This window comes from Onychostoma macrolepis, chromosome 19, assembly GCF_012432095.1.
Source record: "Onychostoma macrolepis isolate SWU-2019 chromosome 19, ASM1243209v1, whole genome shotgun sequence".
In the NCBI taxonomy this organism is placed as follows: domain Eukaryota; kingdom Metazoa; phylum Chordata; class Actinopteri; order Cypriniformes; family Cyprinidae; genus Onychostoma; species Onychostoma macrolepis.
The window spans coordinates 2,729,777-2,748,364 of record NC_081173.1 but is presented as its reverse complement, the minus strand read 5'-3'; the positions used below and the strand labels follow the sequence as shown (position 1 = coordinate 2,748,364).

The 18,588-nt window shown below is 38.3% G+C and overlaps 2 protein-coding genes across 4 annotated transcripts in view; both read left to right on the top strand.

Annotated features, from left to right (window-relative positions):
* Positions 1-13,086, top strand: part of pdik1l (PDLIM1 interacting kinase 1 like) — a 23,015-nt gene extending 9,929 nt beyond the window's left edge. Inside the window, exons 3-5 of one of the 3 annotated variants that reach the window (XR_009267272.1) lie at positions 2,084-2,847; positions 10,297-10,357; positions 12,975-13,086. Coding sequence is in view for 2 of the 3 variants with exons in the window: in XM_058753565.1 (XP_058609548.1) it covers positions 2,084-2,824 (741 nt within the window). In the remaining variant the exon portion in view is untranslated. Of the gene's footprint in view, positions 1-2,083; positions 8,577-10,296; positions 10,358-12,974 lie in introns of those variants that run through there. The other 2 variants (XM_058753565.1, XM_058753564.1) reach the window with 2 other exon arrangements.
* Positions 9,046-18,588, top strand: ppp1r8a (protein phosphatase 1, regulatory subunit 8a). Its single transcript, XM_058753563.1, has 7 exons — positions 9,046-9,784; positions 10,297-10,357; positions 12,988-13,141; positions 13,219-13,436; positions 15,178-15,322; positions 16,240-16,304; positions 17,890-18,588. The coding sequence occupies exons 1-7, from the start codon at positions 9,702-9,704 to the stop codon at positions 18,235-18,237; spliced, it is 1,074 nt and encodes a 357-aa protein (XP_058609546.1). The 5' UTR covers positions 9,046-9,701; the 3' UTR covers positions 18,238-18,588.

Below are 18,588 nucleotides of genomic sequence, written 5' to 3'. Positions count from 1 at the left end.
CTATACAAAATGTGAGTCTTTATGCCAGGGCTCTTTGAATCCAACCCTCAAGGGCCAGTGTCCTGCTGAGTTTAGCTCTTACCTAACCAAACACACCTGAACAAGCTAATCTAAGATCATTTGAGAACAACATACAATTTACAGACAGGTGTGTTAAACTGGGAATGGTACTAAAGTACCAAACAAGTCTGCAGGACACTAGTCCTCCAGGACTGAAGTTAAAGAGTCCCGTTTAAACAATTGTTTGTAACTTTTTTTTTTTTCTTTTTTTGTGGGTACTACTGTGTTCCATCCGGTCACAATTTCCATATTCCTCCTAAAACCTAAAACTTTAATTACATAAAGATGCAATGCATGATGTCAGGCAGAAATGGTGACTCCAAGGAAAATATGCATGCACTGCAACGAACATTTACTTTTAAGCAAATAATTTGCATCATTGAGTCCAAGTTCCAAAATGACCTATTTAGTAACTGTTCACAGAGACAAAACGCAGTAAATGATCCTCTCTGTCATTAGCATACCGTTAGCATAACATTCCAGCATCAAACTCAATAGCAGCAACTGTTGTTTCTCTATGTGATTGTGTTTTGATGGATGGTTGATGTGTGATTATAGTCTTTTAGTGGCATGTGGGTTGTTGTGAGCCATTCTAAGATTTCAGCAACAGATTTTGGCTTCATTCCCAGAGCAACTTCTACTAAGTTTTCTCCTACTAAATTTTCCCTAGAGTATCCCCAAGCAAGCAAATAATACTGGAACATGATGAAATAACTGGATTTTCCATTTTGTGCTGCAGTCGTGTGAATGATTCCTTAAATCATGCAGTTAGTTGATGAGAAGTGTGCCATTACTTTTCTAAGCGATCTAACGATTTGCCCGGGGGACAATAAAGCAAGTGATGAAATTACATTGACTTAAATTATAGGAGAGACCAAATCCCAAGCAGTACCCTAACAACCACCCTGAACCTCTCACTCAGCAACCTTGTGCTGAGCCCCCAATTACAACACCTTAGCAGCTGTGTAGCTACACCTTGGTAGACCACACGACACCTTGGCATCAAGGTGCCAAGTTTTGCACAGGCAGGCTTTCCTGTAGCTCAAACAGTAGAGCATGGTGCTAGCAATGGCAAGGTCATGGGTTTGATTCTCAGAGAACTGAACTGATCAAATGTGTACCTTAAATGCAGTAATAAGTTGCGTTTGGATAAAAGCGTTGACCAAATGTGTAAATGTAAATTCATTACTCAGGAAATGTTGAATCCTGCAATGTCTTGCAAAACTTTGCATGCATTCAAATTTCACTAATTTACTTTTCTTATTGTCAACTTGAGTATGTTCTTGAGCTCACGAGAAGCATGCAAGGACTTTTCCCAGCCCTTCTGAAATGCTCCGATAACTGACGTCTCTGACTTCACCTCTGAGTCACGAGTTAATTCTGTTGTTCTGTAGCCAAAGTGAAATTACCCTGCAGTGTGTGATATTATCCCATTGTTGAACTGTAAAAATATATATTTTTTTCAAAATGAGTTTTCATAATACTTTAGATTACTAGCTGATTAAGAAAAGGGGGCCTGACATATAGTGGCTTTTCCATAATGAAACGTTAGCTAAGTAAGTGGACGTTGCACAATTTATGTTAACGCATTTCTTAAATTGAGAAACTTCTGTAAAATAAAAACAATCAAATTGTATTTGTCAACCATCAGCCACTCTAATATCTGGATGATGATAGTAGAATTGGCCATTAAAAATCCTGCAGAAGTTGACCACAATTATCAGTGCGTAAATCTATACAAAATGTGAGTCTTTATGCCAGGGCTCTTTGAATCCAACCCTCAAGGGCCAGTGTCCTGCTGAGTTTAGCTCTTACCCTAACCAAACACACCTGAACAAGCTAATCTAAGATCATTTTGAGAACAACATACAATTTACAGACAGGTGTGTTAAACTGGGAATGGTACTAAAGTACCAAACAAGTCTGCAGGACACTAGTCCTCCAGGACTGAAGTTAAAGAGTCCCGTTTTAAACAATTGTTTGTAACTTTTTTTTTTTTTTGTATTTATTTATATACACTCAGTTGGTGGAGACCTCCCTGAAAGGTGAGATCACATTTGACCCCCACTGCGCCTACTACCTGTGGTTCGTCATGGACTTCTGCGATGGTGGAGACATGAACGCCTATCTCTTGTCCCGCAAACCCAGCCGCAAGACCAACACCAGCTTCATGCTGCAACTGGGCAGCGCTCTTGCCTTCCTGCATCGCAACCAGATCATCCACCGAGACCTCAAACCCGACAACATTCTCATCTCGCAGGGCAGAACCCCTGCCGGGTCCCCCGAACCCACCCTGAAGGTGGCCGACTTTGGCCTCAGCAAGGTCTGCTCCTGTTCGGGCTTGAACCCTGAAGAACCGGCAAGCGTCAACAAGTGTTTCTTGTCCACAGCTTGTGGGACGGACTTCTACATGGCCCCCGAGGTCTGGGAGGGCCACTACACCGCAAAGGCTGATATTTTTGCTTTGGGGGTCATCATATGGGCCATGGTGGAACGGATTACATTTGTGGATGTAGAGACTCAGAAGGAGCTCTTAGGGAGCTACGTACAGCAGGGGGAGGATATAGTCCCATTGGGGGAGGCTCTGCTGGAGAACCCCAAGATGGAGCTCCACATCCCGGCTCGGAAGAAGAGCATGAACGCTGGCATGAAGCAGCTGATTCGAGAGATGCTGTCCGCCAATCCACAGGAGCGACCCGACGCTGTTGAGCTGGAGCTCAGGTTGGTTCGGATCGCATGCAGGGAACTCGATTGGGATACGTGAAAGGACAACATCTTGGAGATTGGGTAAACTTCTAGGACAATGGGCTTGGAGCTTGAAGTGAGAACACATTGTTTGGCCTTGTCCCAAATGGCATTGACCCAATGGTCTTGTGGTCTTCCTTTGGGATTGTCTGTGAAATCCATAAGACCGTAGGAGAGGGTTCTCGAACCCTGCTCCTGGAGAGATACCATCCTGCAGACTTCATCCCCAAGCCTGCTCCCACACACCTACCTGTAATTTTTAAGTAACCCTGAACACTTTGAGTAGCTGGTTCTGGTGCGTTCGATTGGGGTTGGAGCTCTGCAGGACGGTAGCTCTGGGGTTGGAGATATTTGCCAGAGGGTTTCCCAGTGGGGAATTCAGTTTAGGCTCCATTTGCTGATCCCACAATTACCTGTGCTACAAAGTATAGACTTTGTTGAGGGATACCGCATAGGCTGGTGGTGCCGTTTGGGACAGGGCCTTTGGATTGGGTTTTTAGTGGGTGTTTGCACTGGTCCTTGTTTTTTTTTTCATGATATTCTTACAGTTTATTACAACTGATTCATTGATGATAAACAGCCATTTAACATGTTAAATGCTTATTACTGTCTCACCTGTTCACAAGCACATTGGGACTTTCATCAGCAAGAGTCCAGATGGGCTTCAGGGGGTTTCATTGATTGGGGGGGGGGGGGCATCAGGTATCCACCTTCCATTGACCATAAACCACATCGACCCAGATAAACACACAGGTCCACAGAATTACCAGAACATTCCAGCACCAAGACGTCAGATAGCATGTAGATTAGGGCTGGGCTAAAAATATACATTTGTAAAATATTTTGGCTAAATGAAAAATGTTTTTACTTTGGTGTCTGATTTACTTTCTTTGCTCATGAATTGGAAGAAAGCATGCAAAAGTGATCTACTGGCATGACTTTAATGGCTAGAAAAACGGCGTTAAGACTCGATATTCATCATGTTTTATGTCACTAACAACATAATAATGAATATATTGTATATATTCAAGTTAACGCCCAGCCCTGATGTAGTTTTAATGCAGCACAGCAAAAAGACTCATGGCTTTCATCTTTCTTGGGAACTCTTTAGTTCTCTATGAGAGCTACTCTCATCACACTCCTGGTGCTAATTCAACTTGTAATGCAAAGTGGAAAACATGCAGCAAATAATGGCTTTTTTTTTTTTTTTTTTTACAGCCACCTAGATTTTTTTTCAGTCAATTTAGGAGCTTTTTACAACAGGATTCATTTTTTTTTTTTTTTTCTGTGCTTCACACACAAAAGGGCTTCAGGGAGTTGTATTTCTATCACTCAATTTAAAAAAAAAAAATACTTTTCTACAAAAACCATCAAGGCAATAGTTTATATTTTGACAAGATATTCGGTCAATTACTCTGTAATAATGTCATCCTGCTGAACAGGTGAAATTTGAATAATCAGTGAATAGTACGTGTTTTAATAAAAAAAACATGAGTGCATTGCAGATTAAGTTTCAAGGCACTTCAGACAGTATCTCATAAACAGACATATTCTGTCTTTACCTCTTGCTGGACACTGATTTTGGCACTAAAGTCTGCTGTGTGTGTGTATGTGTGAACTATGTGTGTCCATTTCGGAGCACCAGGTGTAAAGAGATTCGACAAACGAAAGCCTTGATTTGAGGAGCTGAGTTTTCTTCTCTCTGGATTGTGGCTTAATTAAATCCTATCAGATTCAAAAAGAGGCAAGCTGGCACTTTCAACAAAGAGAGTGTAAAATGCAACCTAGGCTCGTTGGAAATGCGTGCCTCTACATACATTTCTGCAAAACTGAAAAAAAAAAAAACGTACCTATATGTACGATTCACTGCAGTTTCCAGTTAAAATGAACACTAGAGGCAGTAAAACTCAGACAACTTTTATTCCTTTTCACACAAAGTATGATTTACAGGTACAGTTTATTAATAAAGGCTAATTTTCACACAATTACTTGCTGAATGTTATGTAATGACATCCTGCACGATTTGAAAACTGATATTTTTGAACGTTCAACAAAACAGCTCAAATCTGCATAACGAAGTTAAAATAGCATGACTGCATCAGCGAATACGCATTTAACACTATCAGGTAGGTTTGGGTTTGGTGTAGGGGATATTTCCAACATGATAGTATTAATCTTTAGCGACGCTCACTGGATATTTGAATTCTGAACGAACGCAAAACATACCTCAAGCAGCATAATAAAAGCGCTGCAATCCGTGCCTGAACCAACGTAATAAAAACGTGTCACGGTCACGTATTAAACGTGTGTTTAAGCGCCACTCTCTGGACATTTCACTTTGAAACTGCCGCGAAACGTGCAGTAAGGTACATAATTACGGTGTTGCAGAAATGTATGTAGAGGCACATATTTCCAATGAGCCTGGGTTGGTAAAATGGGAATGAACAATTACGGTCCTTTTTTTGTAATGTACATTTTTATTATTGTTGCAATTTTTGCAATCCCCTTACCAAAATTCTGGACATGCCAAACAGGTTAAACCTTGATCAACAGGTTTGAATGGTTAATTGAATGCAGTAAACACTGCGATTTGTGTAAATAATTGAGAAAATGGAATGGGATTTACTTTCTGCCATGCTGGCAAACTTTAACTTCTTTTGATGAATTTTGAAAGAAAATATTTTGAAGAATGTGGGTATTTAAGTAATTCATGGTCCCCATTGACTTGACTTGCATAGTATTTTTTTCCATGTTATCAAAGTCAATGGGGACCAACAACTGTTTGGTTACCAACTTTCTTCAAAATCTCTTTTTTTTTGTTTGTTCAGCAGAAGAACGAAATTCATCGAGGTTTGGAACAAAGTGGGGAGTAAATGTTGGAATTTTCATTTTTGGGTGAACTGTCCATTTAAGAGTGTTTTAATAATTGTTTGAAACAAAGTAACATCATTTGTACCTGTTTGTTGAAAGTACCAGCTGCTCTTTCAGACAGCACAATGACTCCATCTTTAGCTTTATAGCTTTATAACTTTGACTGACTGATCGAAGAATTCACTTAAACATTGATTTGAATTCATATGGAATAGAGATGCTTTACACCTAATGATCCTCATATGAATGCTCAGAACAACTAGCCTCGATTAAACACACGAAACCTCACGTATTAGCACAGAGAGAGTTACTTACGCACTACAACAAACGCCAGTGTACTAATGCATGCAACACCTCTCACCTTCAGGGAAAAGTGTACAGGGAGTGTGAACGGATAAAAACGTTGATGCTAACACACACACACACACAACCGTAAGCCTCTGTGAGTCGGGGATCTCACGTCTTTGACACACGATACCAGCGAGCCGAATTTGATCTCCACTTCACTGTATCATTTTTGCCTGGAATCCCAGAGTGCCGAATCTTACCGGTAATCCCTTCCGCCACGCTCTCTCGACAGACTAACGCTAAGCCTGTTACGTTCCCGAGGAATTAGGCGAAGAAAGCATTCTCTGGGACAGAAACGGCCATTCAGGTCAACGTTTTGTACGATTTTACAGGCACTTCAGACATGAGCCCTCGTGGCAGCAGTACCTCTGTCCCTTTAAACGCAGCACACGTCTTTTTCCTAAGCGACAAGCGAAGGCATTAATATTTAATGCTGTGTGTATCCATACTTTTTTTCACCTTGTCAAGTGGGGCATGCTGTAAATGCCAGAACCAGCAAGATTTAATTCTAAGCAATGGCTTAAATCATCCGTCTCAAAGATTTTTTTCCCCCTTTTGTGGAAGCTTCTCTACCAACTGTGGTATTATGCTATAATCCACATTATCGCAAGAATAAAGGATAAAAGGATTATTTTCAAACAGCCACTACTTCCTAATCGCCCAAATATTGTTTAATCTTCCTTTCCTTTTAGATTAACATAATTTATGCCTTATTTTTAAATCCTATTGCCCTCATGAGCACTTGATCGGGCCGTGTGTTTCCTGAAGTTCTCAAAGGACAGAGCTATGTTTGCCTGACAAGCACTTGGTTGTGATGGTTAGAGATGATTCTGTATCATAATTGTTGCTGTTTGTCAGTATTAATAAGCGAACTTCATGGATGGGGTCTATGTGTTGTCAACTTGAGTACTGAATTGTGAAGCCGACATGCAGATGAATGTCATTGGAATGTAAGACCGTGGCCCGATGGAAACATTGTGGGGAGAAAAGCTACGTTCACATCGCAGTTGCACGTGTCCCAAACCTGATTTGAGACCGATTCTGTTTTTGGATGAGTGTGAACGGCAAAAATCCCATTGAGTCAAAAATGTTTGGACACAAGTCACAGCTAATGTATTTAATATTACTGTATTAGAGACAAAAGGCAAGTCTGTGTGTATGTATGTGTGTGTGTGTGTGTGTGTGTGTGTATATATATGTATGTGCGCGCATTTTTTAATTTGATTTTTTTCTTTTTTTTTTTTACAAAATGAGATTGAAGACATTATACAGTAAATGAGAAGGTGTCCTTTTATTAGGCTATTGCTGCACGTTTCTCTGAAATTGAAATATAACAAAACTAAATAGAAAATTTACAACAAACCCCGAATCAAATAAGCAAGTTACACAAAATAAAATAAATCTCTTCATATAAACAAACTAAGGCTTTGTTTGTTCACTTTCAGGAGCCACTGCATTTTAATCGTCATCCAAACAAAGATGCAGCATGAGCAGTTAATCTAAATTAGATTGAATAATTTCACATTTTGAAGCAAAAACAGAATGGTGTGACTTTAGTTTTGTGAAACAATACTACATGATACTGAATGAGACGCAGGTTCACTCTCTGCCAGCAGGTGGCGCTTATGAACAGCAATGATAGTGTTTCCTAGGCTACTGCTGTAAACAAAGCAGCACTTATGAACACTACTTCATTATGCATCGTTCAGAGGCAAGATGAAAAGAAAATACCACGTAAACTTTTCTAAAGACAATCCGTTCCCCTCAGAGATGCATTCATGTGTAATTTCATAAAATAATTGAATACGATGCCACATTTTATTAAAAAGCTCTGGCAACCATCTGATTTCAGCAGAAAGTTGTGTTTGGGCGCTGTATCTTGCAATGTGAACGGGCTTATTTAAAAGAACGAACAACCCAAATGTGTTTTATAGATGTACCTACTTGAACTTGACTTGAGTTTTCCCTTCCTGACTAATAAAAGCTGACCCAAAATAATGGTTTCTCTCAGCAAGCGTCTTTGCTCTTCTGTACATACTGTACATGAACGACTTCTGGTGGTCTGGATGATTGCTGGGTTTGTGTCGTGTGCTGGGCTGATGTTGTAAGTGTGCTGACATGATTACAGCCCTCTGTGTGTTTCTGTGCTGTTTCAGTGTGTCTCATACGATGATCTGATATACTGATATGAAAGGTGAACGTCTTGTGTGTGTGTGTGTGTGTGTGTTGAAATTGGGAGCACAACTGTATTTGAATTTTGTAACAAAGAAAATCTGGTTTCAAAGAAGCACTATGAAATATTTCCCACAGTGCCGTGCTCACAGATCCCCCTCTGACAGCCTGACCTGATTTCCGATCAACTGCTGGGAACTTGGTGGTGATGCACTGTGACTTGAAAAGTGCTTTTTATTTGACTTCTTTTTTTTTTCACAGATGCTTTGTGTTCTTGTAAAGTATTTTGAGATGAACAGAATTTCATGAGAGGGGATCTTCTAAGTGAATGTGTAATTTATTGTTGGGGGTTGGCTTTATTAATAAAACTTTTACTTGAATCATGTTTTATTGATGTATTTATTTATTGAGAAATGCAGAGCAAGTCTCTGTGCTGGCCAAGGTTGCGTTTCAATTCGCCGTTTATAAAGTGGAAGGTCGGCCGTTAGCTTTTTGCCATTTGAGAACAGAAATTATAGTCTCTTTATAGAGCCATTAATACAGTAAAGGTGCTGTGGTGTGCATTACTGAATATTTTTTACCACTAGATTCTTTAAATACAGTATCACAGATATAACCATGTTCTTCAATTGTAAATACTATATATATATATATATATATTAATTCTTATATTTATCAAATGGAATCTATTTGGGATAAATTTTGCCGTATGGTAACTCTGTGCTGCAGCAAAAACCTGAATATTAAGTATTTTGATCAATATTTATGTGATGCATTCTAATACGTGCAATGCATTTATTTATGTTATTATAAACATTTCTAAACAAATTCTGACTTCTGTAATTGGTGCCACTATCCATACAGTTATCAGTAAGAAAATCAATATTGCAACTACGTTTTGGTGCAAAGTGCCAATAGTTTTCCCTTTAAATTTGCTATAAAATATATTTAACTTCTATACATTAAGCTTCTTAAAGGGACAGTTCACCCAAAAATGAAAATTCATCATGTTGTTCCAAACCTTTAAACTCACTAGAAGATATTAAGATATTAGGCTCTAGTGACATAATTTTATGTTGAGTGGTGTGAAAGTAGGCCTTGCAGTCTTGTAAAGGGACCCCAAAGGTGCCCATAAAATGCCTAAAATAATTACAAATTAACTCAGAGGAATGAAAAGGCCATTTATTTTTTGCATTCAGTCAAGATGCCATGTCAGTATCAGTGGAATGGAAGGTCTGTTCTACAAAACTGAATAGACTGGCTGCCAATATAGAGGTGAGTTAACAGAGGTTGTTGAGACAGAGTCAAAAGTGTCTTTACTAAAACCTATTTCTTACAGATAATACCATAACGCGGTCACTGCATTTATAAATTATCCTCTTGGTATAGGACGTTATTTTAAAAACGAAAAAAAAAAAAAACTGAATCAGTCACCAAGTCCATAAGCTACATTAGGTGTCAAACGAGCGAACTACAATTCCCACAATCCTCAGCGAAATCTGGTAATGTTTACCCAGCATTCTCCGCGACTGTGCAAAATGGCGGCGAATGCAAGCACAGACACAGCTGTCTTCGACTGCCCGTCATGGTGAGATGAGAAATTAAGTGCATCATTATTGCAATTAAAATAAAAGCCCTGCATGCGCGTGTGTGGAGCGGATGCGTGGATTATGAGTGCCATGAATAAAAACAGTGCAACTCAGTCCTGTACGAGGCGCACACAGTAACTCAACACACAGCAGCAGATCAATCCACTCTGCATGCCTGCATTCATAACCTGACTTATTATTATTCTCTTGGATGTCTGATGTATATTATAGCCCTATATACATTTGGGGATGTGATAAAGCGATTCCTGTGGTTAGTGTTGAATGAAGTTATAGCTTTCATAAAAGATAAAGACTAATCTGCTTTTATTCAATTTAAATATTAGCATTTATTATGATCTATATACAGCTCTAGTCAATCTTTTAAAAAAACAATGCACACGTGCATTTGTGCATGAAGTATATAGAAATTACACTTGACACAAGGTTTAGGAGACTGAAGGGTGAATGAATGAATTTTGTCACATTGATTGTTAATTTAATTTAATCTCAGGGCAGGAAAACCTCCACCTGGACTCCATCTGGACGTGGTTAAAGGAGACAAATTAATAGAGGTAAGACTGCGCTAAATGAGCAGTAATGGAAATATAATGATGATTCGTGAACTTTGACCTGGTGCACTTGTTCCCTTTTATATAAAATATATATATTCTGAGACATTGCAAGTGTTGGAGAATAAACAAGGGTCCATCGAGAATAGGAAAACATGGAAATATTTAATAACTAGTGCTATTTCCAAGGCCTGTAATAGTTATAGAAAGAAATAATGTATTGATAAATAATATTTTTATAAGATTTTAATTCGAATGAAATCGTTAAACATTTATGATCAGCGCTACAATATTCCATCACCAAAAAAAAAAAATCACATTTGTACATGCAATCTTTAATAATAAAAAAAAAAAAAAAAATGGAAGTCACGATAATTGATTGTTTAAAATGTGTGGAAAATGGGTTAAATGTCTTCTTAAAGGGATCGTTCACCCAAAATGAAAATGTCATTCAACAGCAGTAAAACTGACTTCTTTTCTGTGGACTATAAAAGAAGATATTTTGAAAAATGTATATATATATATATATATATATATATATATATAGTGCACAGCATAAATGAGTACACCCCCTCTGAATTAATATAAAAGATGTATTTTCTTAATGATTACTAATATAATTAATGGAAAGATGGCAAAATTGAAATGTTTTAAACATACTTAATAAAAACAACAAAATATATGCCAATATTTTCTGTAAGATAAGTAAATTAGCCAATTTTGTTTAAATGAAGGATTGCAGAAATGAGTACACCCTAGATTTAATTCAGCAAATGTATAATATTCTAGTACTTAGTATGTCCTCCAGAACTTTAAGTATACTGCTCTGACCCTCTTGGCACTGAGTGTACAGGTTCATGACACACTGTCACATCTGTCCTGTTTAACTCCTGGAGGATGACCTCCTTGAATGCTCTGGGCTTTAATGGGGAGTTTTGCTCAGCTCGTCTCTACAGAATCCCCCACAGCTGCTCAAGAGTGTTAAGATTGAGTGAAATACATGTCCACTGAAGTTATTTTCACCTTGGGAGAATTAATATCTTCATCGTAATGCTGAAAAAATGCTCAATGATGCAGGGAATGAGGGGAGGGTTTTTGTATTCCATCACACAGTGGTGTGTGAATTCATGACAGTGTTGATAAAGCACAACTCCCTCACACCTTCAGCACTCACTCATCCCTGTATAAGAGCTTTACTACCACTGAACATCACTGTGGGAACCAAGCACTTCTCACTGTACTCCTGCTCTAGCAACACCACAACATTTTGGATGCTTTTGGATCTGAAATGATTGACTTGGTATCTTGAGAGCAGAGTATGGATTGCCAGAAGTCTCTTGTTTTGTAAATATGTGCCTTGGAAGAGGTTAAATGAGTTTATTTTGCTTTGGCTAATTCTAGTGGTGACACCAACCATGCATGCTACTTCTGCAGGCTGCGTCATGCTCTGGGAGATAAAGTGTCACTCTTTCATAGATTTTGCCGGCTCTGAGACGCTTGCATGTTATTTCTCCTGCTCGTTTTCTAGCAAAAATTCACTCGTCACTAAATGAAAACTTAAAGTGAAAGACCTGATTATTTCAGGAGCCTTGTCACAAGTCCATTGCTTTTGAATGTCGCTGCTACTTCTGCTATATTTTCACACTTAAAACAATAATTTGGTATTCCTCTTGTCCACTTTTATGCTAAGAAATAAGTCACCTGGCAGTTCTCTCCCGAGTGTTTCCACTGCTGCCAGCATTAAGTCTGAGTGTGATTCAGTGGGCTATATAACACTTTTAATTGTCAGGAAATTACTTGTCTTTAAAAGTTTTGGTTCAATATACTTACCCGTTGATCAAAAATAGCCTTAAATCTACACACCTTTTTTTTAATTTTTTTTTTATTTAGTAACTTTCAGGAGGGTGTACTCATTTTTGCAACACAACATTTTATCACTTTGATAAGACGATCTTATTTTGCTGAATAATTTTGACATTGTTCTTTGGTAATTGATCAAGCAGGCTTGATGGAAAATTATATCTCCAAAGAACCATAACATGCCATATAAGTAAAGAGTAATTGCTGAATTTGTTAAGTTTTAGAGGGGGAGTACTTATTTATGCTGTGCACTGTGTGTATATATATATATTATTTATTTATTTATTTTTCCCCATGGGCACCAAAACTGTTGTTTGCCAACATTCTTCAAAATACGTATGTATGTACACTGTAAAAAATTAAAACTTGTGAAAACTTATAAGTTTAAGGCAACCAGCTTCAGGAGATTTTTGAGTTCCCTCAACTTTTTGTTCTTTAAACTGAAAACAAGAAGTTGAGAAAACTCAAAAATCTCCTGAAGCTGGTTGCCTTAAACTTTTAAGTTTTCTCAACTTTTGATTTCTGTTTTGATTTGATTATTTATTTATTTGTTTGTGTTCTACAGAAGGAAGCCAGTCAGTTGGGTTTGTAAATGATGAATAAATGATGACATGATTTAATTTTTGGGTGAACTAACGGCCATCTTTGAAATTGGATTTACTATTCGTTTTAAAACTTACTTGATGATTAATGAACATCAGCCCCATTATAACAGTATAAAAAGATCAGTATTGTGTGTCGTAGTCAATAAAGCCTCTAGTTGTCTCCTGCAGAAGCTGATCATCGATGAGAAGAAGTTCTATCTGTTCGGGAGGAACCCTGACCTCTGTGACTTCACGATAGACCACCAGTCGTGCTCGCGAGTGCATGCGGCGCTGGTCTACCACAGACACCTCAAGAGAGTGTTCCTCATCGACCTCAACAGCAGTGAGTGCTCAACAGATCACATCCAACACGCGCTGATCCCAGTCGTTCCCACCTCATGCTGATTTGTCCTTGTTTAGCCCATGGCACATTTCTGGGCAGAATCCGGCTCGAGCCCCACAAACCTCAGCAGGTGCCGATCGACTCGACCATGTCTTTCGGAGCGTCCACACGCGTCTACACGCTGAGGGAGAAACCGCAGACACAGAGCAGCTCCAGCACAGGAGACAGTAAAGGAGTGGAGGACGAGGAACTGAAGGGGCTGCTGGGACTGCCGGAGGAAGAGACCGAGCTCGAGGTGTGTGTGTGTGCATACAAGCCTTATACAACTCTGTTGCCAAAAGTATTGGGACACCAATGAACAGGTTTGACTACTTTAGTAATTTCCATGAGTGCAAATCTTAGTGTTTAAGCATATAATGATATTTTCGGGAATTGTGTGCTTTTGATTTTATAGCAACAGTTTGGACAGGACCCTTTTCTATTCTAACATGACAATGCCTCTGTGTATAAGGCAAGGTTCAAAAAGAAAATATTGATTGAGTCAGTGTGGAAGAACTTGACTGGTCTGCAGAAACCCAGCTGAACACATCTGCTGTGACTTTAAATGCAGACCTCGAGCCAAAAACTCATCACCAAATAACAATGACATATGGGTACAGTCATTTTAGACACTTCTAAAACTGTTGCAACAGAGATGGAAATACAATTTTTGAAATTATGTTTCCATCTTTGTTGCCACAGTTTTGGAAGTGTCTTTTTCTGTTCTAAAGAAGGGGGTGTGTCTCAATACGTTTGGGACCATAAACCTCTGGTTTCACAGACAAGGCTTAAGGCTAGTCCCAGACGAAAATGCATGTTTGAGCAGTCTCAACTAAAAATATCTTGCTCTGGCATATCTTAAAATCTGTCTCAAGATGCACACCTGTAATGTTTTCTTCTAAGGCATTTTTATAAAAGCTGCTTAAATATCTTAATTTAACCAAGGCCTAGTCCTGGCTTAAACTAAGCCCCGTCTGTGAAACCGGGCCTTAGTGCATGTACAAGTCGTTAGTGACCCTGGACGACAAGACTAGTCTTAAGTGTCAATTATCATAATCTGAAAGCTGAGTAAATGATCTTTCCATTGATGTATGGTTTTTTAGGATTGGACAATATTTGGTCGAGATACAACTATGTGAAAATCTGGAATCTGAGGGTGCAAAAAAATCAAAATATTGAGAAAGTCGCCTTTAAAGTTGTCCAAATGAAGTTCTAGCTATGCATATTACTAATCAAAAATGAAGTTTTGATACATTTACGGTAAGAAATTTACAAAATATCTTCATGGAACATGGTCTTTATTTAATATCCTAATGAGTTTTGGCATAAAAAAAAAGGATAATTTTGACCCATACAATGTATTGTTGGCTATTGCTACAAATATACCCCAGCGACTTAAGACTGCTTTTGTGGTCCAGGGTCGCATTAGTGTTTGGAGATGAGTTTTTGGCTCAAGGTCTGCATTTAAAATCACAGCAGAGGTCAAGTTCTTCCACTCTGACTCAATCAATCATTTCTTTTTGAACCTTGCCTTATACACAGAGGCACTGTCATGTTAGAGCAGCCGTAACTCATACTACACACTGTATGTAGAAGATTTTTATGAATCAAAATATGAATTAAGTATAATCACTGTGAATATAGCCATTTGTGTATCAAGTTGTTCTACTATTATTATCGAAAAAAAGCCCTCTAACACTTCTGTTCGTTTTCTAACTGCATGTTTTCTTAAAAAAAAGGCCTCTATCACTAGCTTTCTCTGTTCTTTTTCTATTATATCTACTTTTATTTTTATTTATTATAAAAAATACTACATGATTGTCATAGCACTTGCATATCATTGCTCTTTTGTTGGTTTTGATTGCTTCTATTGTCCTCATTTGTAAGTCTCTTTGGATAAAAGTGTCTGCTGAATGTAAATGCATATAACTGTCACTCAAGAGTTTCATGTGCATCATTTCTGGTTTTCTGATGCCTTTTTTTTTTTCTTTCCCCAGAACCTGACAGAGTTCAACACGGCTCATAACAAACGCATTTCTACACTCACCATTGAGGAGGGAAACCTGGAAATCCAGAGACCCAAGAGGAAGAGGAGAAGCTCACGAGTTTCCTTCAGTGAAGAAGAGGAGATCATAAACCCAGGTACACACAAGATGTGCATATACAGTATATATGTACTCTACTGTTCAAAGGTTTGGACTCAGAAATGATTGTTTTTATTCAGCAAGGATGCATTAAATTGATCAAAAGTGTGACAGTAAAGACATTTATAGTGTTACATAATATTTCTATTTCAAATAGATGCTGTTCTTTCGAACTTTCACAGAATCCTGGAAAATATAATGTATCATGATTTCCACAAAAATGTGAAGCTGTTTTCAACATTGATAATAATCAGCATATTAGAATGATTTCTGAAGGATCGTGTGACACTGAAGACTGCAGTAATGATGCTGAAAATTCAGCTTTACGTTACAGGAATAAATTACATTTTAAAATACATTCACATAGAAAACACTTATTTTAAAAAGCAATAATATTTCACAATATTACTGTTTTTAGTGCATTTTTAATCAAATAAATGCAGCTGTGGTGAGCAACTGAGACTTATTCAAAAGCATCAATAAAGTCTTTCTGACATTGATTCATTTAGCAGACGCTTTTATCCAAAGCGACTTATAATTGGTGCTTGCAATACAAAGTTAGACCGAGAGAGGTTAAGGAAAGAGAAAGCAAGTTTTTTTTCTTTTTTTTCTTTTTTTAAGATAAAGTCAGATGGTGACGGAAGAGATGAGGTTGCATTTTGAATCAATTGTAAAAGTTTGATTGTGCATGATGGAAGTCCAGCCAGAAGAGCACTGCTGTAGTCCAGCTTAGAAATGACGAGGGACTGGACAAGAAGTCATGCTCCGTTAGGAAGTGTGTGCAGTATTCGATGCACTAATCCTCCACTCTCACTGTTTTCAGTTTCTCTGGAACGACTCGGCCTTCACACACTCTCTTCTCTCATTCTTTGTTTGTGTTTTGACTTTTGTTGCACGTCTTTTCTCTTCTCGCAGAGGACGTGGACCCGTCTGTAGGACGCTTCAGAAACATGGTGCAGACGGCTGTGGTTCCTATTAAGGTACGATCATTGGACTGCTCTTGTCTGCTGTCTGCTTGGTTGTTTTAGCGTGTCGTCATTGATTTTAATGGATTTGAGAATAGCTGTTCTCTCAATACAGTTTAAGTTGTTTGTTGCATGGCTTGTGAACAGGAAATTGTATAATGCGTGAGTAATGGCTTCTAAAAGGCCTCCTCGTCATCTGGATGTAAAGGAGCTTAGATGTACTCTGTCTTTTGCAGTAGTCTTGATACCTACAGTCAAACCAAACATTATTCAGACATCAGATATCATTTTTAATATTGGGTGCAGGACACTATGGTTCATTTATGTAAGTAAGGACAGCAAAATAAAGTAAACATATTGACCTGATGATGTTTTGCTTAAGTGTTTTTTCTTTAATTACTAATGCGATCTTTTTACACCACAGACTGAACAAAATTAAGCATTGCTTGGGTAATTGGTTGACTTAAATTGGTATAATCTAATTGTGTATTTAAATTTAACAGCTGAATAATTTTTGGTTGATTGTAATCCATTACATACCTTTCTGTCAAAGTTATCTGACATTATCAAGATGAATGGCGACGCTGGAGCAAAAAATCAAGTCATCAGGGTCAATTTTTCAAATTTGAGATTTATCTGAATAAATTTAGCTGTTAGGATCAGACAATATTTGGCTGAGATACAACTATTTGAAAATCTGGAGTCTGAAAAAAACAAAAAACAAAAAAAAAACAAAATCGCCTTTAAAGTTGTCCAAATGAAGTTCTTAGCAATGCATATTACTAATCAAAAATTAAGTTTTGATATATTTATGGTAGGAAATTTACAAAATATCTTCATGGAACATGATCTTTACTTAATATCCTAATGATTTTTGGCATAAAAGAAAAATCGATCATTTTGACTCACACGATGTATTGTTGGATATTGCTGTAAATATACCTGTGCTGCTTATGACTGCTTTTGTGCTCCAGGGTCACAATTCGATTTTTTTGCATCCTCAGATTCCAGATTTTCAAATAGTTGTATCTCGATATTGTCCTATCCTAACAAACCATACATCAAAAGAAAGCTTATTTATTATTTATTTTTAAAAAATTGACCCTCATGACTAGTTTTGTGGTCCAGAGTCACAATTTGTTCTGACACAGTCCTTGTCATATTTTATTACTATTTTCTAAACTATAGCGAATAACCTGAGAAATGAGAAGGTGTCTGATAAAGCAGTAAGCCCCAAGAAGCCGTGGTTGATAACAGCTAAGGGCCGTTGTTAGGAAGCTTCACGGGGCTTATTGCTTTTTATATAACGGTTATTCCATATATGTAGCAAGGTTTCACAAAATAAAACAAAGCAAATAAAATGTAATGATATTAATAAAAACATTATTCTTCTGCCAAACAATGTAGTTCCTCTGAAACGGTTGTAGTTGGAACGAAGTGGTTGCGAGCAACACACAAACGTAAACAAAGGTGTATGATTGTAGAGTAATTTACAATGGCTTCGAACGCGGCTCAACCAATCAGAATCAAGGACATTTATAAATAAATTTTGGTTTGACTGTAGGACATGCATTCAATCTTTGAAACGTCTGTCCCACAGAAGAAGAAGCTGGAAGGTCACGGCACGCTGGGATTGGAGGAAAGCGTAGCGCGCCGGTTACAGAGCTTCCCGCTGAGCGCCGGGCTGTACGGAGACCTGCCGCCCGCCAGCCACGAGGCCGCAGGACAGGGCGGCTCGTCTGCCATCACCGGCGGGATGCCCCTGCCCTTCCCCAACCCCGCCCCGGAGGTGGACCTCTCGCCCACGACGGCGCAGCCGCCCGCTGTGCTGAACCCCACTCCCGCTCCCGGACCCTACTCGGCCGAGCCGCTCAACGAGCCGCGCAAGAAGAAGTACGCCAAGGAGGCGTGGCCTGGCAAAAAGCCCACCCCCTCCCTGCTGATTTAACATGGGACACACAAACTGTGACAGATCTGAAGATTACATCTTGGAGTTCGTTTGAAGTTATTGGTTCCAAACGGAACTTTTCTGATACATACTTCATTAGTGCTGTCAAACGATTAATCGCGATAAAAGATTTTGTTTACATATGACGTGTGTGTATTGTGTGTATTTATTATGTATACACTGCCGCTCAAAAGTTGGGGATCAGTAAGATTTTTAATGTTTTTTAAAGAAGTTTCTTCTGCTCATAAAGGCTGTATCTATTTGATCAAAAATGCAGAATAAAAACTTATTTTGTGAAATATTATTGCAATTTAAAATAACAGTTTTCCATTTTAATATACTTTAAAATAT